The 22,881-nt window shown below is 37.3% G+C and overlaps 3 protein-coding genes across 5 annotated transcripts in view; 1 reads left to right on the forward strand and 2 right to left on the reverse strand.

Annotated features, from left to right (window-relative positions):
* LOC117569293 (pyruvate dehydrogenase E1 component subunit alpha, mitochondrial) overlaps nucleotides 1-15,931 on the reverse strand; it is a 69,860-nt gene extending 53,929 nt beyond the window's left edge. The window contains exons 1-4 of one of the 2 annotated variants that reach the window (XM_052008480.1): nucleotides 15,556-15,931; nucleotides 15,356-15,491; nucleotides 14,765-14,959; nucleotides 12,863-13,572 (exon numbers count right to left, since the gene is read on the reverse strand). In XM_052008480.1, the coding sequence (XP_051864440.1) occupies nucleotides 12,863-13,572; nucleotides 14,765-14,959; nucleotides 15,356-15,464 (1,014 nt within the window). In that variant the 5' untranslated portion in view covers nucleotides 15,465-15,491; nucleotides 15,556-15,931. Of the gene's footprint in view, nucleotides 1-11,938; nucleotides 12,362-12,862; nucleotides 13,573-14,764; nucleotides 14,960-15,355; nucleotides 15,492-15,555 lie in introns of those variants that run through there. The other variant, XM_052008481.1, reaches the window with a different exon arrangement.
* On the forward strand, nucleotides 564-6,597 carry LOC117563728 (RILP-like protein homolog). Of its 2 annotated transcripts, none has more exons than XM_034242203.2 (6): nucleotides 564-704; nucleotides 1,396-2,096; nucleotides 2,159-2,631; nucleotides 3,714-3,809; nucleotides 3,887-4,018; nucleotides 4,191-6,597. In XM_034242203.2, the coding sequence occupies exons 2-6, from the start codon at nucleotides 1,482-1,484 to the stop codon at nucleotides 4,324-4,326; spliced, it is 1,452 nt and encodes a 483-aa protein (XP_034098094.1). In that variant the 5' UTR covers nucleotides 564-704; nucleotides 1,396-1,481; the 3' UTR covers nucleotides 4,327-6,597. The 2 variants fall into 2 exon arrangements, with proteins under 2 accessions (XP_034098094.1, XP_034098104.1); XM_034242213.2 differs by lacking the exon at nucleotides 564-704 and adding an exon at nucleotides 786-971.
* Nucleotides 15,538-22,632, reverse strand: LOC117563710 (dentin sialophosphoprotein-like). Its single transcript, XM_052003437.1, has 2 exons — nucleotides 22,461-22,632; nucleotides 15,538-17,232 (listed from the first exon to the last, which is right to left on the reverse strand). The coding sequence occupies exon 2, from the start codon at nucleotides 17,200-17,202 to the stop codon at nucleotides 15,538-15,540; it is 1,665 nt and encodes a 554-aa protein (XP_051859397.1). The 5' UTR covers nucleotides 17,203-17,232; nucleotides 22,461-22,632.
* Nucleotides 22,633-22,881: the final 249 nt, after the last annotated feature.

The raw sequence follows: 22,881 nt of genomic DNA on the forward strand, positions 1-22,881 counted from the left end.
TTTAATTTTTGCGATCTAATGAATTTGTTGCTTTTAGCTTAAAGCAGGTAACTTCAAACATTTTGAATTTGGCGCGCACATTTTGCAACACTGGATACAAATTAGTGGTTACTTTTCACAACAATGGAAATTTAACGATGCCGCACTTTTTGTATGCGGTATGCAATAAATTGTGATCTAAATACATTAAATCAATGTAAAATAATTACAAATTTGCTATTTAATGAAGTAATTAAATAATAATAATAATAAAAGCTTCCTTTTATTATTACATTTATTTTTAAAATATCAAAAGAAAGGATATATTTTGAGTGTGACCATTTTCAGGTTAAACATTGGGATGGCCGATATTTTTACATGGAAGTATTTGAAAATATGCATTTATTTTACGGAATTTGGCATAGGTAGTTTTATATTAATTAAATTGAATTAAATAGCATATGAAATCAAATTTACCGCTGCACATAAAAAAAATTAAGCTGACCATCGCTATCTCTATTTTAGTATATTTTTTTGATTAGGAATGTAAACGGTATATTTCGCAATGAAAGCTGTGGTCACGCTGCAAATCACATCAAATGTCCAATGTTGGCAATAGTGTGTTGTTGTTGTTGTTGTTGGCTGTGCCGCGTAATTGAATGTAATTAAATGCCAGCTTGCACAATATGTGTTTGCCATTCATTCAATTGAAATATTTGTGAGAAGTAAGTAGTAAACAACACACATCGCTAGCAACGCTGCGCGCATGTGTAGGAGGAAGTGCAAAGAGAGAGGAGAGAGAGAGAGAGAGCTCGACTCGTTTGCATACACAGGGTCTAGCCCAGAGAGCTCTCTTGTTTTTGCCATCGCTGTCGCTGCTGCTGTTGCGGAGGCGACGACGACATCGACATCGACACAGCTGTGTGTGAACGCGCTTGTTGGTGGGGGGAGAATTTGCAAATTTGTTGTATTGTATTTATTACTCATTCAGCGTGAGTATGCAGTCATCGAAAGATTAGTAGAAATACAACAAAAATAAAATCGGCAACATACAAAATACAACAATTACCAAGTCCAGTTGCAGGTCCAAGTTCGAGTTGACTGCACGCAAAAATAGTATTCGCAACGAATTCAATTTTATTTTAAATAGCTACTGGACATATGTGCAGGTGTATGTGTGTGCGTCGGTCAAGTGTTGACATTGCGTGTGCGTATGTGTGTGTGTGTGTGTGTGTGTGCGTGGGCAACTAATAAAGTGAATGCAAATAGAGTTCTGCACAAATAGCAACAACAACAACAACAAGCTTTAAGTAACTGCGTGTATACAACACGCACACACCCACACGCACGTTAGTGTGTGGCAAAAGGTTGTCTCACTACCTACTTCCCTCCCTCTCTCGTCTTTCGCTGCTGCAGAATAGAAACAAGACGGCCAGCTGCTGGATTGAGAGGCAACAGCAGCAAGAAGAAAAGAACAACAACTAGAGGAGGAACCCAACTCGATGCCCGGCTTCCATCTCAATGAAATGGGCGAAATGGTTTTGGATGCCATCGATGACATCGGCGTCGTCGATGTCTACGATCTGGCCTCGGACATTGGCAAGGAATACGAACGCATTATGGATCGCTATGGCACCGATGCCGTCAGCGGCTTGATGCCCAAAATCATCAATACACTGGAGCTGCTCGAGGCCCTGGCCACGAAAAATGAACGCGAAAATACCACCATCGAGGAGTTGCGCGAAAAGATCGCCCAACTCGAAAGCGAAAAGCTGGAGAAGGCCGAGTTCCGGCGGCGCTTCGAAAAGGAATTGGAACTGATCGAGGAGCAATGGCGCAGCGAGACCAATGAGCTGGTTGACTTGGTCTCGTCGCTGCAGGATGAGAACAAGCGGCTGGTGAAGCAGACGCAGGATCTGCAATCGTCGTCCGCCCAGAGCTCGGGATTGGGAGCCAGCTTAACCGAGAGCATCATTAGCATGACCAACAATGAGTTGCATAGCGCATTGTCCGATACACAAGTGTTGCAGCGGCTCAAGGAGCAGATCTACAAGCAACGCGACGAGCTGAAGCAGCGGGAACGTGAACTGCAGGACAAGTACAGCGAACTGGAGCATGTAAGCGGTAATCTTTTTGCTGATATATATCAAGAGTTAATATACTTCTGTCCTATTTGAAGGTGAACATTCAGGCGGAACGCTTGAAGGCATCGGAGCGAGATACGCGACGACGGCACAAACTAATGCAGGCCCAGGTGAAGACGTTGTGCGAGGAGCGCGCCGATTTTCTTGCCCAATTACAGGATCAGTGTCGGGAGATCAATCAGTTGCGCAAACGTTTGGGATTGGCCGAAAAGGAGAATGAGGATCTGGTGCAGTCGTACGATGACAACGAGAACGATCCAAATCGACCGCGCTATACGACGCGAGAGCTTAAGGAATTGATTTCGGAACGCGACGAGCTGCTCACCACCATTGACAGCCTCAACGAACAGTTGGCCGAGCTGAAACCGGCGCCCAGCGGCAAACGTATGCGTCACGTCTCCAGCTCTGATGACAGCGATGATGATGACGTCGCCGCACGTGATGACGATGACAACGAGGCCGACGATGGCGTTGAGGCCGATGTGGACGACGATGTGGCGGGCGAAACGTGCGTATACCAAATGAGCTAAGCAAATCTTGGTTTGATTGTTCGGCATGCCGAACTTTGAAATACCCTATTCAGAAAGTTTGTTATGCAATCTCGCTTAACTTACATTTAGTTTATAATATCTATGTTCCGCTTTTAGCTCTTTTTACTTAACGGCCACAATTCGTTTAGTCATATAATTTTCTTAATTCGTTTTACATAAATTGATTTAGATGCCAAAATTCACTAGTTTATAATGCACCCATTTTTATAGTTCGCTTAACGGACACAAGTTACCTTACTTACTTACCTTACTTTTCATTTCATTTTAAATAGTTGTCTAAATACACTACACCCATATATATAATTTGCTTAGCGACTTATATCAGCATTACGCGCTTTCGCTTAACTGCCAAAATTCGTGTCATCAAATTCTCAGTTGGTTTTACCCGAATATATTTAGACACCAAAGGTCATTTAGTTTAGAATTCACTAGATTCACTAGAATTCGCTCTGCATTATGCTACTTTCGCTTAACGGTCACAAGGCATCCATTCGTTTCACTTCATTTTAACTTAAAGATAAATGTATTTAGAAGCCAAACTGAAATAAACCTAGTGTAGTTTATATATATATATAGTTTCCCTCAACATTGCGTAACCTTCGCTTAACGGCCACAACGCATTTACCTGCCAAAATTTACTCAATCATAACGTCAATCTTAACGTCCACAAATGATTTAGTTGCCAGAATTCACTAAGATAATATTTGCTTAACAGCTTCATTCCGCTTTATATATGCCAAAACTCATTTAACCATTTAACTCACTTTTACGTTACTTAACTGTCGCATAAACCGAAAAACTTTACTATGAGAATCGGAGAGATAATACCTTAAGATTCAATAGGTTCACATTACTTATGCTTTGAGGCCGTTAATCACCCTAATAATGAGTTGTCCTTGCGTAGGCAGCTTTAATAACATTTGTTTAGTATGTGTTGTCTTTGACGTGTTGCCAAGAATGAGAATGCTATAGGTTAGGGTATTTTCGCTATCGACGTAATTGCGCAATTAACATTTTTATTATCTCTGTCAAATGTCAGGCCACCTGGACACGATGCGCCTGTGCAAGGACCGCTGCCCTATGAGCCAGACGATGCGCCTTGGAAGAAGAGTTCCGAGTCGGGTATACGCAAGTTGTAAGTTAGCAGCAGAATTTTGTGTATTGCGATTTTGTTCACTCATAAATTGATTATTTTATTGTTCTTCCTGCTAGCTTCCGGAAACTCTTCTCGGATCCGTCGGATGGCAGCAACACATTCCCGAAACGTTCCTTGGCCACGCTCTCAAAGATGGCGCTCTCGGCCACGCCCGGCAGCGGCAGCGGCGGAGGCGGCAACGAGCCGAAGTAAATGCCTTTTAGCCTAAGAGCCAAGTGCATTCATTCCATTGATTATTCCAAAAATAATTATGGTTTGATTTCTTAACGTATTTGATTTGATTTGATTTGATGTATTATCTCTTTTTGGTTTTTATTATTTTTTATACTTTCGTTTTTTTGTTTTTTTATTTATTTTTAGTCCCTGTCTCTCCTTTGCTATGTTTTATATGCTCGCTAAGTATTTACCATTTTCTTATATGATGTACATAATTTACGTATTCGATTGCTGTGCTCTCATTATAATCTTAAGTTGTTATTTCTTTTTAACGCAATAATTCATATTTCATATGTGTATGTGCTGCTCCCCCCGCCTCCTCCTTCACCATTACTTTTAAATTAGTTTCTATATATGGTTTTAATGCTTCATTTATTGATTGTTTAATTATATATACTAACTAATCTATGACCAAAATGCAAGGAACTATATTTGTAGGAAAAGAAAAACAAAACAAAAAAAAAAAAAAACAAACATAAAACACGAACGGATTCATTTTCGAAACCGATTCGCATACATATACATATGCATATACATATACTATATATACATTCTACATACAACATTAGTAGCTACTATCTAATCATACAATATATACGAGTATATATACATACATACATAATACTTACATACCCTATACATATGCGAAATAATGTGTGCGAAGTTAGAGCAGGCAAAACGGCAAACAACAAAAAAAAAAAGTGAGAGTGAGTTTGAATGAATTTAATCGATTAGTGAAATCATAATGAAAACGAAATACATTTATATAGTAATTGTAGAGTGTTGTTTTTAAACGAAAAGTAATTCCACTGAACTACCCCAACTACCACAAAATCTAATTCAAACAAAAGATTACAGTTAACATCAAAAATATCAAAATAATTACATGAATTACAATTGGGGAAAATCAAAGAAAATGCATAACATAAAACACATTAAAACATAACTGTAGTCGAGAGAGATGGTGGTGCTCGACTATGGGATACCCGGTACTCATGTTTCAAAGCAATTTTAATATGCATTTTGTTTGCAAGTTTTTCAATTAAATATTAATTTAATGAAATGTTAGCATGGGTACCGGAATACCACAAAATATGGAAAATATAAATACTTACTTCAATTAGCGATCGTCAAGTTGTAGTCTAACTATTTCTCTCTCTGTCTTTTTCACGCAAACAAAGTATATCTCTATCTCACTCTATTTCAATTCATCTCTCTCTGTCTATCCATCTACTATTTGAGCCTCTTATAGCAGTTGCCCCAAGCGGCCTTATATTACAAACAAAAAAAAAAACAAAAAAAAAAAAATTCACAAGCCAAAAAATTACAAAATGAACAAATAAGAAGTAAATTATAATTAGCCAGCGTTGAATTGTAGCTGATTGTTTGTTAATAAATTAATTATGTATTGAAAACAAGAGTATTAGAAACAAATCAATCAAAAAACACAACACAACAAGGAAAACCAAAAAAACCTAAAAGTAAAAATGTTTTAGCCGCAAATTTTAACCAAAATTTCGAAAATATTAAAATATGACTTAGCAGCGTTGTTGTTACCAAAAGGAAAAACAAAAAAAAATGGAAAAAACTATGTACCAATTATATACAAATTATTAGCTTAACCGTTTACATTCGCGAGAGCACAAAAATGTTGCATTTGCCGCAGTTAAAACGAACATTAGATTAATGCAAAGTATGAGATGACATTCGCTATAAATACGACAAACCCATTCCCATATGTCCATATATTATGTTTGCTGCTTTTTTTGTATTTTTGTTGATTTCGATTGCTTTCGCGCTTCTCTGGTTCTCTCTCTATGCATTTCGAAAACTAACTTGGCTAACTTGTTTAACCATTTCACCATATATAGATCAGATCAAGCATAAAGTACATATCAGTTACGATTGTGAGATATTTTGGAACACGCCACACACACAAAAATGATAAATGAAAACAATACGAAATGTGCCAAAGACTAAAATGGAATTCAGCGATTGCCATTCGATCCAAGATCCATACAATATATACAATTACATTTCCACTCCATAACTACACACATCCCTACCTTCAATTATCAACTTTTCTTCTTTTTATTTTATAATATGAATAACTGAATTTTTATACAATAAAAAGAAAAAACAAAAAACTACTTAAAAACTAATTTAGACAAAAACAAAAAAAGAAAGACAATGATAATGATAATGATAAAGTATTGGCAAAACTGACAAAACTCCAGCTGGAAAGACGTGTATTAAAGCTATTAATTTGTTGTCGCAGAAATTGCTGAAATATCTCGCCGTATCGTTCGATCTAGTGACTGAATATTTACTATTCCATTTTTGCGACACGCTAGAAAAAAAGAAAACAAAGAATGAAAGAATAGTTGAAGTGAATACCGAATGGCATATGAGTATATTAAATGAATTAATGTTAACTAAATTTATATACATATATACATATATTATACACATATATTAAAAATACAAATATATATTAACCGAAAATAAGGCAACCAAAACATGCAAAAAACAAAAAAAAAAAAAAACATAATTAAATTGATAAACATTATACAATACCATTGCCCAGTTCGAGATACAACCAACAACTAAATGGATCGTTCCAGCAATAACATACATTCTCGTACCCACATTTTATGCATTTCATGGATGCGGTAAATAAAACTTATGGCAAAACAAATTTAGAAATTCCTTGTGTATTTATTTCAAGATTCCTTCTTTTTTCCAGTTAGCAGCTGTTGTCTGGATCACATCCAGAGAAAACTGTCTGAGTCTGGTATCCAATAAAAATAGACATAAAAAAATAGTCAGGAACGCAAATAATGATTATAGTTGCCAATTTTAAATGAAGAAATCAAAGGACTTAAAATTATTATAAGAAAGATCTTTTCAGGAAAATCTGTGCATTTTGATCGTGATCTTTAAAATTAGAATTTTTATGATTTTCAGCAATAATTATTTATTTCGAATACCCAAAGGGTATAATTTTGTGATTCCAGGAAATGTATATAACAGGCGGAAGGAGTAATCTCCGACCCCATAAAGTATATATATTGATGACCTCGATCACGGTCAACAGCCAAGACGGTATAGCCATGTCCGTCTGTCTGTCTGTCCGTCCGTATAAACACCTAGATCTCGGAATCTATAAGAACGTTTGATCTGTTTTTTTTTTTAATTTTTACTACGGCCGCTTTCGCACCGCAAATCGAATCACAAGCGTAATTTTGATACAGCCAATAATAACTAAAGTTTTTATGATTCTGTTGTGATCAGATAAAAATTGCTGAAGTTATTTATAAAATACTTTTGTGTGGGCAAAAATGCCTACTGTTCCTTTAGCTGACAATCTAGTATATAGTATTTTGCACTCTATGATATATTTTGAATGTAGTACTATATTAATATAGCCTTTTGGTATATTTTAAAATGAATATGACGATTGAATATAATTAAGCGCAGTCGACTGTAGATTTCTTACTTGTTTAATTTGATTTCTTTATAAAAAAAAACAGTTTTTGAATGAAATTTTAATTCTTAATATATAAGTAGACTTAGCTATTGATGCTATCTAGATTATATGTATATGTATACTTTATAGGGTCAGAGATGTCGCATTTTGCTTTTTACACATAAAGTTAATAGATTCTCATACTTTTTGCTTATGTATGCAGAAGGCAATTATAATGTTGTGCTTACAGGAAATTTGTGTAACAGCCAGAAAGATGCATCGTTGAATTGATCGATATATTTTTAACGTAAAATTATATCGATATACCGGATAAAGACGATATTTCAGAATTTATTATTTATTAAAAGGATAAACTATCGCTATTTTACTTTTTTTTTAAAATGGGCATCTCAAAGCATTCTGACATGTTTAGTATATAAAAGCGATTTTTATTTTGATCCACAACAAAAATCAACATTTTTGATAAATAACTTTTCGTTATTGATAGCTTAATGCACAATTAATTATTAATAAAGAAAATCATAAAAATCAATATATAACCATTATTTTGTATTTTGTGAATGAAAATTAAAAAAATTAGTATATAAAAATAAATTGATTTCTTAAACAATAAAATGATTTATACACTCACAAATTTATTTGCCTGTGACAGCTTCTGTTTCTGACGCTCGATTTCGTTTTTCAAATTCTCTGCATGACTTTTCCAATAATTTAATGCTTTAAGGTAACGATCGTTCAACATATCTATTTTGCGCAATTTGTCGCCAAGTTTAGCGATCTTTTCAACATTCTCCTTTTCATCGGCAATCGTTGCCGATTTGAGTGCGTTGTAACGCGCTTGAAGATCACCGTATAGCTTAGTAGAATGATTGCGAATTTGCTCCAAGGTGATCTGATTAGTTTCTAATTCGATTTTAAGCGCAATGTTATTGGCACGCTCCAATTCGAATTCTTTGTTGATCGTTGCGAGCGATTTACAAAGTGTTTTCTCGCGTTCATTTGCAGAGTCAATATATTGTTGCAATTCCTGATTTTGATCTTGCAAAGTTTGACAGTCGTTTTGAAGTTGTTGCATACGAGTTGACATTGTGTTTATGCTGAAATGTTGTTTATCGTAACTCGATTGCAGTTTATTTAAATCGGTGTTAAGCATTTTAATCAAACTCTTGCTATGTTCGCATTCTTCACGTTGCGCTCGTGCATATTTGATTTTTTCCTTGAGTTCGCATACCTTTTGATTGGTCTTCTCAAGCGATTCCTTAAGCGCTGTCTCACGCACTTTGGCCTGCGATATATTCAGATTGAGGCCGCCAATTTCTAAATTTAACTCTGTAGTTTTCTCTTCCATACATTGAATTTCGCATTGGGATTTCTTCAGCTTTGTATTCGCAACCTGGAGCGCGGCCGTCATCGATTGGAGGCTATGTTGAATAACCATTCGATCCTCCTTCGCCTTCACCTCGTTCTCGTCTCGCACCGATTGATCCAATTGCAGGCGTTCCATTATTTCGCTCAGATTCACATTTGATTGCTGCGAGTCATTGAGTTGCTGCGATTTCTTCTTCAATTGCTCGTTCAACTGCAAGATTCTTTCTTCGAGATCTTTCTGTTTCTTTTCCATCGCCATCTTTTCCCCGTTTAGTACGTCTTTATCCTTATGAAGCTCATGTATTTGCGTAAGCAGCGCATCCCTTGTTCTCTGCGTCTCTTCGCGTGCAAATTCAGCTCTCTTCTTCCAGATATCTATATTTTTGCGGCTTTTGCTTTGTTCTTCTATTGTTTTTCGCTCGTTTACCTTAAATCGTCGCAACTGTTTTTTCAATTTTTTATTTTCAATTCTTTGTTCGAATAGTCTTTTTTCCATTGCATTTCTTTGCTGCTTGGCCTTTGTTAATTCAATCTGAAGATCGGCGTCAATGGAAAGCAACCGACTGATTTCTTCGTTCGATTGCGGCAATTCTTGGCGCACTTTTTCGAATTCCTTTTGTGTAACATTCATTTTTTCCAACAGTTCGTTGACGGCTTCCGTCGACTCCCTGATGTCGTCTATTTTAATCAATCGAAGCTTTTGGTTTTCGCCCGACAAATCTGTCAATTGTTCACTCATCGATTCCAGCTGCTTTCGCGTCTTTATCAACTCTTTCTGCAGATTAGGTAACTGCTTAGTAATTTTCGTCAGGCTCAATTGCTTTAGTTCATTCGGTAGAGCCGCACCAGACGAAGCACCGAATACTTCAGTTTTCCCTTTTTCACATTGCACTGACATTTTTACATTTCCCAGTGACACTTTTTGCAATTGTTCTTTAACCCCTTTAAACTGCTCTTGAGATTTCCTTAAATCTGCTTTCAGTGTCTCAATTTCTTCAGCCGAGTTTTCTTCAGATTGAATTCTACTTCTGATGATTGAATCTCCTTCAGCTTTGTCACTCTGCAGTTCCTTCTTTTCCAGTGACACTTTTAGCAATTCTTTTTGAACCACTTCGAACTGCTCTTGAGATTTCATTAAATCTCTTTTCAATTTTTCAATTTCTTCAGCTGACTTTTCTTCAGATTGAATTCTACTTCTGATGATTGAATCTCCTTCAGCTTTGTCACACTGCAGTTCCTTCTTTTCCAGTGACACTTTTTGCAATTCTTTTTGAACCACTTCGAACTGCTCTTGAGATTTCATTAAATCATCCTTCAATTTCTCAATTTCCTTAGCTGACTTTTCTTCAGATTCTGTCTTTTCCAGTGACACTTTTTGCAATTCTGTTTGAACAACTTCGAACTGCTCTTGAGATTTCATTAAATCTCTTTTCAATTTTTCAATTTCTTCAGTTGACTTTTCTTCAGATTGAATACTACTCCTAATGATTGTATCTGCTTCATCTTTGTCTCTCTGCAGTTCCTTCTTTTCCAGTGACACTTTTTGCAATTCTTTTTGAACCACTTCGAACTGCACTTGAGATTTCATTAAATCATCCTTCAATTTCTCAATTTCCTTAGCTGACTTTTCTTCAGATTCTGTCTTTTCCAGTGACACTTTTTGCAATTCTGTTTGAACAACTTCGAACTGCTCTTGAGATTTCATTAAATCATCCTTCAATTTCTCAATTTCCTTAGCTGACTTTTCTTCAGATTCTGTCTTTTCGGGTGACACTTTTTGCAATTGTTCTTTAACCACTTCGAACTGCTCTTGAGATTTCATTAAATCTCTTTTCAATTTTTCAATTTCTTCAGTTGACTTTTCTTCAGATTGAATTCTACTTCTAATGATTGTATCTGCTTCATCTTTGTCTCTCTGCAGTTCCTTCTTTTCCAGTGACACTTTTTGCAATTCTTTTTGAACCACTTCGAACTGCACTTGAGATTTATTCAAATCTTCTTTTAATTTCTCAATTTCTTCAGCTGGCTTTTCTTCATTATGAATTCTACTTCTGAGGATTGTTTCAGCCTTAACTTTGTCATCCTTGAGTTGTTCCTTTTCTAGGAAGACTTTAAGCAATTTTTTTTCAACAATTTTCAACTGCTTTTCAGATTCCTTTAAATCGAATTTAATTTTCTCCATGTCTTCAACTTCTGATTTAAATCCATGGCTTTTGAATGTTTCAGCCTTACCTTTGTCATCCTCCAGATTTTTGTTTTCCAGTGACACTTTTAGCGACTGATGATTAACCACATCGAACTGCTCTTGAGACTTATTTAAATCTCCTTTCAATTTCTCAATTCCCTTAAATAACTTTTCGTCAGATTGAATTCTACTTCTAATGATTGAATCTGCTTCAGCTTTGTCACTCTGCAGTTCCTTCTTTTTCAGTGACACTTTTAGCAATTCTTTTTGAACCACTTCGAACTGCTCTTGAGATTTCATTAAATCTCTTTTCAATTTTTCAATTTCTTCAGCTGACTTTTCTTCAGATTGAACTCTACTCCTAATGATTGAATCTGCTTCAGCTTTGTCTCTCTGCAGTTCCTTCTTTTCCAGTGACACTTTTTGCAATTCTTTTTGAACCACTTCGAACTGCACTTGAGATTTCATTAAATCATCCTTCAATTTCTCAATTTCCTTAGCTGACTTTTCTTCAGATTCTGTCTTTTCCAGTGACACTTTTTGCAATTCTGTTTGAACAACTTCGAACTGCTCTTGAGATTTCTTTAAATCATCCTTCAATTTCTCAATTTCCTTAGCTGATTTTTCTTCAGATTCTGTCTTATTTTTTTCACTCTGCAGTTCCTTCTTTTCCAGTGACACTTTTAGCAATTCTTTTTGAACCACTTCGAACTGCTCTTGAGATTTCATTAAATCTCTTTTCAATTTTTCAATTTCTTCAGCTGACTTTTCTTCAGATTGAATTCTACTCCTAATTATTGAATCTGCTTCATCTTTGTCACTCTGCAGTTCCTTCTTTTCCAGTGACACTTTTTGCAATTGTTCTTTAAGCACTTCGAACTGGTCTTGAGATTTCTTTAAATCATCCATCAATTTCTCAATTTCCTTAGCTGACTTTTCTTCAGATTGAATTCTACTTCTAATGATTGTATCTGCTTCATCTTTGTCTCTCTGCAGTTCCTTCTTTTTCAGTGACACTTCTTGCAATTCTTTTTGAACCACTTCGAACTGGTCTTGAGATTTCTTTAAATCATCCTTCAATTTCTCAATTTCTTCAGCTGACTTTTCTTCATTATGAATTCTACTTTTGAGGATTGTTTCAGCCTTAACTTTATCATCCTGGAGTTTTTCCTTTTCTAGAAAGACTTTTAGCAATTTTTTTTCAACCATTTTAAACTGCTTTTCAGATTCCTTTAAATCGAATTTAATTTTCTCCATGTCTTCAACTTCTGATTTAAATCCATGGCTTTTGAATGTTTCAGCCTTACCTTTATCATCCTCAAGATTTTTCTTTTCCAGTGACACTTTTAGCGACTTATGATTAACCACATCGAACTGCTCTTGAGATTTATTTAAATCTTCTTTCAATTTCTCAATTTCCCTAACGGACTTTTCTTCAGATTCTGTCTTTTCCAGTGACACTTTTTGCAATTCTTTTTGAAGCACTTCGAACTGCTCTTGAGATTTCTTCAAATCATCCTTAAATTTCTCAATTTCCTTAGCTAACTTTTCTTCAAATTCTGTCTTATTTTTGTCACTCTGCAGTTCCTTCTTTTCCAGTATCACTTTTAGCAATTCTGTTTGAACCACATCGAACTGCTCTTGAGATTTATTTAAATCTCCTTTCAATTTCTCAATTCCCTTAACTGACATTTCTTCAGATTGAATTCTACTTGTAATGATTGAATCTGCTTCAGTTTTGTCACTCTGCAGTTCCTTCTTTTCCAGTGACACTTTTTGCAATTGTTCTTTAAACACTTTAAACTGCTCTTCAGATTTCTTTAAATCACTTTTCAATTTCTCAATTTCTTCAGCTGACTTTCCTTCAGATTGAATTCTACTTCTAATGATTGAATCTGCTTGCAGACTTGCAACCTGCCTCTTGAATTTCTTGATGGATTCGCAATGAGTAGAGATATCTTTAAGATACGCCTCATTTTCGGTTTCAAGCGCACCCTTTTGCTCTTGCAGCTCTCCTACTTCTTTGTGGTGTTCCTCTTTCAGTTTTTCCACTTGTGCTTTAATTTCTTCCAGTTGTTGTTTGGCAAGTTCTTGATTTTTTTGCGCCAATTCCTGATCTCTTTCGGCCTTGGCTAATTGCGATGCCAGCTTCAGTTCAGAAGCATCTTTTTGTGCCTGTAAAGTAAGCACCTTTTGCTGCGACTTGATTACAATATTTTCATATTGCTCAAAAGTATTTCTATCTACTTTAGCGTCATTTGTTTCGCTTATCTGCTTTTTCAGTTTGACAATTTGCGCCCTTGCAATGCTCAATTGATTTCCCGTTGCTCGCAATTGTGTCCGCATTTCCAAAATTGATTGATCGTCCAGTTCTCTAGTGCGTTCTCGACATGTTTCATATTGTTCAGAATTGAGCTGTCGTAGCTGTTTCAGTTCATCGATCTGCTTTTTGGCCGCACTTAATGATCGATTCATTTCGTCAGCTAAGTATGTGAGAGAAATGTGATCAATTTCCTGATACAAAATTTAGTATTTTGCTGTTCATGATTTTGATTATACCCGCTATCCAAAAGATAGAAGGGGATTATAACATTGTTTTCCGGAAAGAATATATATAATATTCATATACATACATATGTGTAACGTCAACAGCCGAGAGGATATAGTCATATCCGACTGTCTGTCTGTCCGTATGCGAATTCGAATAGCAAGAGTAATTTTGAAATTAATTCGCGATTTTTGGTTGCGATCAGATTATACTTGTAAAAGTTATTTAAGAAATACTTTCATAAGACCAAACAAGTAAGAAAGCTACAGTCGAGTGCACTCGACTGTGAGTTACCCGCTACCCATTTTAAATAAAAGCAATATATTTTGCGGTATTATTTTCAAAATATACCGAAAATACTAAAAAATACTACAAATATACCAAATGTTATGTTTGGTATATCGATATAGTACACCATTCAAAATATACAATAGATGGCACAATGTACCAGTTTGTCTTCCAAAGCAACTAAAACCCCTAGTAAGTATGCGTTTTTGCCTATACAAAAGTATTTCTTTAATAACTTCGACAATTTTTATCTAATCGCAACCAAATTTTCAAGAATCATAACTACTATAGTTATTACTGTATATACCAAAATTCTAGCTTTAAAATTACGCTTGTTATTCGATTTTTTTGATTTGCGGGTGTGGAAGTGGGCGTAGCAAAAATTTAAAACAAACTTGATCTGCGTGCAAGCATAACAAATGCTGTCGAAAATATAATTATAGCTCTATTTCTTATAGTCTCTGAGATCTAGGTGTTCATACGGACAGACACACAGACACACAGACGGACAGACGGACATGGCTAGATCGTCTCGGATGCCTCTTTCTACCTGTTACATACATTTCCGGTCGGCACAAAGTTATAATACCCTTCTACCCTATGGGTAGCGAGTATAAAAAGCTGCAGCAATCGGCTCTTAGTTGCTTGGACTGACAATCTGGTATATTTTATAATCTACGTTGTATTTGAATAGCAATAGTATGTTATTATACCAAATAAAGCAATTCTTGGTATATTTTAGAATAATTCAGCACTAGTGGTTGTATCTCAAAGTCGAGCATACTCGCACTTATTTAGCACATTTTTCTCTATGAACATATCTGAAATTGACAACTTACACTGAATCATGCTGCTTTGAGCCAGTGGATTATCGAGTAATATTGAATCCTCAAGTTTTTCTTCGCATGATTGCAACTTCACTTTTTCAGCGGAAAGCGCGAGACGAGGTGACAATTCACATAAAACTAAGGCATCTGACTTTTCTTTTTTTCGTTGCTCTATTTGGCTCAATCCATCCGATTTCTGTATATTTCCTGAGATTATTATAAAAATTATTATTGTAAACTAAGAGAAATATAAGTTAAAAAACTACAGCTGACAGTGCTGGGCTACCCGCTAACCAATTGCAATAAAAGTAAAACAATGAGAAAGTGATATGTGATTAAAACAACCAAATATAGATTGCAAAATTAATATATTAATATATATATTATATAAAATTAATATACCGAAAAAATACTAAGAGTATTATATATTGATGATACAAAAATATGCATTATTTATGTAACAATTTCAATTGAGTTGCTTTAGCGAGGCGGGTATTTCTTTAGCTATCTTACTTGTTGTTATTTATTGTAAAACTAACAATAATCATTTAAATTGATCCAAAATGTAGATGACTTATACAAAAAATAATACTTAATATCTACCAGAGCGATGGAATTCCTCAATTGTTGAGCGCGCAGTTGTTCCGCTTACTGACTTGGAAGACACCTCCTCCTCTTCCAGAATGGAATCGAGAGTTGATATTTGCAGCATAAAACTTTCGTTGATCTCTTGTACCACCTAAAGCGATTAAATGCAAAGATAAAAAGATAAAAGATAGAAGAGATCAAAGCATTACACTTACTTTATCCTCGTTTTCGGTCGATAATGCTTCGGAAGTGCAAGAGTCCTCTGAGATATGTTGGCATTGCTGTGAATCCGATGTGGATTGAGAGGTCAAAGAGCTCTCTGCATATGAAATCTCAATGGGATAAGTTATAGATGTTTCATATCTGTTCGGCGATTCTAAATCTGTATCGCTGCTTTCAGTGTCATCAATTATAACAATTGTCACTGAGTCGGAATATTTTAGCTGCTTCTCTTCATCTTCACCTGATGATTTAGTGCTACTTTCAGAATATCTGTCATCTTCCAATAAATCTGCCAAAGTGGATACACAACACTCAGTAGTTTTTTTGCAGATATCAATATTGCCTTCTTTCGAAGGATCCCCCAAGGGTTGTGAATTCGAAGCGGAGCATTCTTTATCAGCTATAGTCTCCACTGAAACATTGGAGCATTGGAATCTTTCTGATCGTTGTGTATCCAAGAATGTTTGAAGGGCCAAAGAGCTTCCTTCAGAGCTCTTCAAAGATTCAGTGTCCGAATCGCAGTTGTAATTTAATGTCCTTACTGAAACGGAACGTTCTAGTTTGTGATCCTCGTTATCGGATAACTTAAAGGTTTTACTAGAACACTTCGAGTCTGTATCATCTTTATTCTCGGGAATTAGTTCTGATGATTTTGAGATTTTGTCTGAGGTGTCTGAATCTGTATCACCTTTCATTAAGGCTGCCAAAACAGACGCACGATTCTCAGGACTTATTTCGTGTCGGATCATAGTGGTAATAGAATATTTTTCATCTGAATTATCGATGTTGTTAGTCAGGGTTTCAATAACAATGGGACGATGTGGATCTGCAGATGGGTTAGAGACAACAGTGCTGTTAACATCAGGGATATTTTTGTTTTTTTCAGAGCTCTTCAAAGACTGAGTGCTCGAATCGCAACTATAAATTAAACTCCTTCCTAAAGCAGAACGTTCTAGTTTGCAATCGTCGTAATGGGATAATTTAAAGATGTTGCTAGAATGCTCCAAATTTGAAGTTGAAGTTTTAAAGATGTTGTTCGAATTCTCAGAGTCCGTATCATCTTCCATTAAGGTTGCCAAAACAGACGCACGATTCTCAGGAGTTATTTCGTGTCGGTTCATAGTGGTAATAGAATTTTGCACATCTAAATCATTGATGTTTTTAGTCAGGGTTTCCACAACAATAGGACGATGTGAATCTGCAGGTGACTTAGAGAAAGTAGACGCACGATCATCGGGAGTAAGTTCTGAAGTTTTAAAGATGTTGTTCGAATTCTCAGAGTCCGTATCATCTTCCATTAAAGTTGCCAAAACAGACGCACGATTCTCAGGAGTTATTTCGTGTTGGTTCATAGCGGTAATAGAATTTTTCTCATCTGAATTATCGATGTTTTTAGTCAGGGTTTCCATAACAATGGGACGATGTCGATCTGCAGGTGGCTTAGAGAAAGTAGACGCACGATCATCGGGAGTAAGTTCTGAAGTTTTAAAGATGTTGTTCGAATTCTCAGAGTCCGTATCATCTTCCATTAAGGTTGCCAAAACAGACGCACGATTCTCAGGAGTTATTTCGTGTCGGTTCATAGTGGTAATAGAATTTTTCTCATCTGAATTATCGATGTTTTTAGTCAGGGTTTCCATAACAATGGGACGATGTGGATCTGCAGATAGCTTAGAGACAACAGTGCTGTTAGCATCAGGGATATTTTTGTTTTCTTTAGAGCTCTGCAAAGATTTGTGCCTACAATGCATCTAAAAATTAAAGTTTCTCCTGAATGAGAATGCTCTAGTTTGCGATCGTAGTTATTAGACAATTTAAAGAACCCTTGAGTCTTTATCATCGTTCACTAAAGTTGCCAGAACGGACGCACGATGCTCAGAATAAGTAATTTCATGTGCATTTTTAGAGGTGCTTTCGATTACATCGTCATTCTCAACATTTTGATGTCGAGGTAATGCCTGATTTGTAATATTACTTATGTATTTTTTAATAAATTGGTTGTCTTCTTCGGTACACAAACTTAGGTTTATAAATTCATTTATATAAATTAAAATCTCATTGGACAGGGTTTTGGCGAATACGGAAAAAATTGTAAAGCGTGTTGTGCTCATGCAAAAAATGCAACGAAATTGTGTAAATAGTAACGCATTCACTCGGTGCAATAGTAGCATTCTCATTTAGAATCGGAACAAACTTTAGGTAGTTAGCTAATAGTAAATAAGTTACTGCTAAATTAATGCGCGCTCTCTGGGTGCAAAACACATTAAATATTCTCACCCTTAAGAATATTAGCGTCGCAAAAACTTGAAACAAACTTGATATGCGTGCAAACCTAACAAATGCTGTCGACAAAATTATAACTCTATCTCTTATAGTCTCTGAGATCTAGGTGTTCATACGCACAGACAGACAGACAGACCGACGAACATGGCTAGATTGTGTCGGCTGTTGACGCTGATCAAGAATATATATTCTTTATAGGGTCGGAAATGCCTCGTTCTACCTGTTACATACATTTCCTTCCGGCACAAAGATACAATACCCTTCTACCCTCTGGGTAGCGGGTATAAAAAAGTATAGCTCGATCTCCTATAGTCTCTGAGATCCAGTTTATCATACGAGCCAACAGACAGACGGACATGACTTTATTGTCTCGGCTGTTCCCGCTGATGAAGAATATGTATCTCATATATTTATATTCTTTTATTTTTCTATATCTTACCCCTTCAGGAACATGTAAAGGGTATTTCCTAGGGATACACTAAAATCCCCAATGACTTACATATATTCCAAATTAAATGGTGACTTAATGAAAGTGCATGAGATGGTTGACGAAAGCTTTTACTACTTGCTCTGCTGTTTGCTCTTTCTGCCTGTCTCGCTGCTCTCTCTCCCGTCGTTATCTCTTTTCAACTGAAGGAAACGTACCGTAAGCTTGCGTTGGATTGCGTGCCAAGGACACCGGAGAGAGCACAAGAGCACGTAAGCAGCGTGGCACAATGGCAGGACACAGCATCCGCAGGTCGTGAGGCGGTTATCCTTGGCGTTGTTCTCTCACAAGCTGTGCGCCTGTTAGGCTAGCTGAGTTTGAGGCGTATCTAGGCGTGGTGTCTGCTGCTTGTCAGGGCCCTGCTGCTGGCACCATGACCTTGAGCCACGAAAGCCGCCCGGAACGGATGCTGCTGTGTGCTGTGACGCAAGTCTGAGCTGAATTGTGTGTGAGCTTAATTGCCCAGCAACAGCCAGAGGCCAATGCATTGGCAATGGAGCCACAATGGCTGAGACGAGCTGCTAGCCACAATGGCCGCAGACGACGCGTCGTCCCGCTTACTCTGGTTAATTGCTACGCAATTCCAATTAAGCAATTAAAAATATACGCCGTGTGGTGGTGGAGGCTTTGTGGGCGAGCGTTGCCGGCTTTTTAATTAAGACGATGCCAACGTAATAGGATAGAAGAAGATGCGCTGCAAAAAGCGTAGGTCGAAATGTGTGCAGCTAATGAAGAGGGTGGCCATTGGGCCAATCGGGGGAAGTTGGCGTGCTGCCCGGGAGGGGGAGGATAACATTTTTCACTAATTGGCTGCTGCCACGCGCCATTGTATGTGTGTGTGCGAGTTTGTATTGTGGAGAAGCAGCAAAGCGTAGAAAACGGGGAAAGTGGTGGGGATGTGGGCAGCAAGGGGATGTGATGTCTGCCTGCTTTAGCATTAATTAAAAATACCATTTAATGAGTTTTGTCTCGCAAGGCAGTGCAACGCAACACTAAGAAGCAGAAGCAGCAGCAGCAGCAAGAGCAAGAGCATTGCGCTTGCACCATTGGGACAGCTATCAACAGAAGAGAAGACCATCCGCATCCGCAAGCAAATCGCAAGCTGGTCGCAGCAATGGCAACGAAGTCGCTCGTTCGGCCAACGTTCGTCCATATCGCGTGCACACACGAATTCAGGGGCCTTCAGTCAGTCGATTTTTGAACCGGCGCACAGAAAGCAGCTGAAGCAGCAGCATCGAAAGTTTTTCAACTCCCTCACAATTCCCCAGATGTATGTGTGCGTGTGTGTGTGTTTGTGTATGTGCCGTTGCATGCTGCTCAGCGGGTTTGTAGCTAACAAAAAAGCTAAAGCTAAAAGCTATGTACATACATGCAGAGGCAGACAGAAAGAGAGCGAGAGAGAGAGACCACGCGCTTGCATGCAAGAGCAGAGCAGCAATGAAATGTGTACTTAATATTTGTTCTGGTTTTGGGGGCATCTTCTGTTGACGCTCACTGTGCGCCTGTGCACAAAAACTGTTTTTTATACAAGGACATTGCCATCGCTTGTCATTTACATATGCAAAACATTAATATGTACACATGTGCATGTCTGTATGTATAACGTCTACCATAAATATCTAGGTATGTATGTATGTATGTACATATGTATGTATGTATGTGCAAGCAACTAAAATGAGTTGCAAATTAAAGCTTTGGCATAAGTGTGCGCACGCCAGACTGAGAGAGATAGCGCATGCTAGCATGCGCAAGTGAGACAACATACTGAGTAACAAAATGCCAACAACTCAAGTGTAGAGCACACTGTCGCTCTCGCTCTCGCTCTTGCTTTCACTGCAGCAGCAAGTGTGCCCGCTTATCGTGTTGCTTTGCTTTTTTTTTGTTTTGGTTTATGGAGGGGGAATGCTGTTGCTTGGCAACGCGCTGCTGTTGAACGCTGTGCGCCTATTTAGCGGCCAGCGTTTGGTTGGAACAAGAAAACGAAAGTGTTAAAAGAGCCGTACGCTTGGCGTGTGTGTGTGGAGCTTGTGGGGGAGCCAGCCCGCCGTTTCTTTTGAGACGACGCATTGGCATTGGCCGTATGTGGAGTCCGTTGCGACAAGCGGCCATATGTGATTGGGCATCATCCTGGCCCGTACACACTCGGCCATGGTTTATATTTCGATATTACCCCCCCAGTGTGGGGTTGGGGGTGGCACTGTGTCTCTCGAGATTCTGCAGTGCGACTTGTGTGTGTCTGTGCATTTTTGCCTCTGCCGGATTGCCGCTGGTCGCCTGATGAATTTGCGACGCGCATGACGCGATGTTGTCGTCGGCACAGACATGGTTGGCCTCAAAACAAACATTATCGCTCTTAGCGATTTGTGAAGTTCGTCGGCCTGTTAAGCACCACTCGCTAGCTCGTTGTCTCTCTCGCATTGTGTATACATATGTACGATATCTGTCCATTTAACTCTGGGCGCCTATTGAGTTCGGGTGAATTCTATGAATTTCGCCTGCCATCAATTTTATCATTTTTGCGATGTTGCAACGGCCATGGTGGCTTATTGGAATGAACATTCTAGGAACTTGCCCTAGATGCATCAATAGGCGACCAGCAAACGAAAGCACAACGACGACCTAAATAGTGTTTTGCATTTGTCTGTCACTCTCTCTCTCTCTCTCTCTCTCTCTCTGTCTTTATCTCTCTATGTTTCCCCAACCAATTGTTGTTCATGCTCTCTACTGTTGTTGTACATAAGCGGAAAAAAGACTAAGGTAATTGGGATTGCCCACTGCAAGCAATCAGACAAACAAAAAAACACTCGTACAATGTATAGCAAGTAAAGTGATAGAGTAAGATGGCAATAGTATCATCTGTGGTTTAACGTTTCACTAGCTTTTTGGTTGCGGTCTCGGTTAAGCATAAAGCTTTCGTACAAAGTGAAAGCACTAAAAGCTGTGCCGATGATTGACAGTCTCTCTCATGTTGGCTCTCGTGCTCAGCTATTGTTATACCCAGCATACGGTGTATAAATTGAAATTTTGAATTGAAGTTATGCAATTAAAATTTCATTTAATAGCTTGTGAGCTAAGACTTGAAAAAAATTAAAAATAAACGGATATATATTATAAGAACGAATAAAACAAAATTTCAAATAATATTTAAACTTGGTACTATGTTATTTTAACTAAAAATATAAATTAATAAAGGCAATCAATTGTTCTGCATATGTATGTAATACATGCTTAAGAGGGTAGCTGATAGCCGGTCAATTGAGTTGAGAGTGCTCGCATTGTTGTGTATCTGGCAAGGAGTTACAATAACAATAGCAATAGCAATAACAATAACAATAAGAAAAGCAAATGCAAAAACAAGAGCACAAGTACAACACGCTTGTTTGCAGTCCGTCTGGCGTATTATGCGTTTTTTGTTGGTACAATAAATGCTCCAATTTTGCCAGGCGAACATAATGGAGCACAAAGCGACGTTGCTGCCAACAGACTGGGATACAATCTACACATACTCGTACCCACATGCATGTATGTAAGTACATATGCATGCTTTATTGTCTGTGTGTGTGTGTATATGATTTTGTATGACTCAAAGTCGTCGTTGGTAGAGGGAACAATACACTTGCACTTGCACTTGCGAGCACAGAACGAATTCTGGTTTATAGTTGTTGTTGTTGCTGTTGCTGCAGTTGCTGATGTTGTCGCTATTTTGTTTTATTATTATTCATCGCGTTTTGTTCTTGTGTGTGTGTGTGTGTGTGGTTCGCACAGTTGCCACAGCAACCAAGAACAATAAGAGCTCACTGGATGGGGAAACACACAAAAAAGAATTACTTTACAAAGTGAAAACTACTCGTAAAACGGTTTCATTGCGCTCCAAACGGAACTTGAAAGCGAATGTTACGCGCTTGAATAAACAAAGAATAGCTCATTAGCATCGGCGAAATCGATCACTGTGTTGATAACACACACACACACACACAAAGGCGAAGGAAAAAAACACAGATTGCATCATAAAAACAGTTTCTTGGTTCATGGAAAGTATGTTAACTAAAGTATGATTTTGTAAAGCATTTTTTAAATTGAAGGCGAATATTAATACTTAGCAAGAAATGTTAGCAATAAAATAGTTACTCAGGTTTCAGGTTCAATCTTGAATCAGACTTCTTCTTCTTCTTTGGCAAATTTCAATTCGTTGACCAATTTTATTTCACTAATCCGCCAGCTAAACAGCACAAAAGGTAATAATAAAATTTGAAAACAGTTTAAAATTATTTATATATTTGTTAGCTCTAATACTCTAATCAATGCCTACTTCAATGAATTATTGTGGTTGATTCTTAATAATCTCCTGGAATACAATTTTCTGACGTAAAAATCTATGTATACTCAATTCTTAAGTTTTGAATTGAGTTTTTATTGGTTAATGAAACAAACAAATCAAAACAGCTCCCAAGCTTCGTTTCCCTGCAGCTTTAAGAAGAAGATTTTATACAATTTACACTGCAAAAAAATCAGTTTCCAACATCATGAACATTTGTCTTACAAAATGTGT

Source organism: Drosophila albomicans, chromosome X (genome assembly GCF_009650485.2).
Source record: "Drosophila albomicans strain 15112-1751.03 chromosome X, ASM965048v2, whole genome shotgun sequence".
In the NCBI taxonomy this organism is placed as follows: domain Eukaryota; kingdom Metazoa; phylum Arthropoda; class Insecta; order Diptera; family Drosophilidae; genus Drosophila; species Drosophila albomicans.

Excerpts from the sequence above, each read along its gene's own strand:
- LOC117563728 (XM_034242203.2), top strand. The coding sequence starts at position 1,482 with ATGCCCGGCTTCCATCTCAATGAAATGGGCGAAATGGTTTTGGATGCC. Across the intron at positions 3,810-3,886 it reads GAGTCGGGTATACGCAAGTT|CTTCCGGAAACTCTTCTCGG; the intron begins GTAAGTTAGCAG and ends TCTTCCTGCTAG. Across the intron at positions 4,019-4,190 it reads GGAGGCGGCAACGAGCCGAA|TCCCTGTCTCTCCTTTGCTA; the intron begins GTAAATGCCTTT and ends ATTTATTTTTAG.
- LOC117563710 (XM_052003437.1), bottom strand. The coding sequence starts at position 17,202 with ATGGAAACCCTGACTAAAAACATCGATAATTCAGATGAGAAAAATTCT.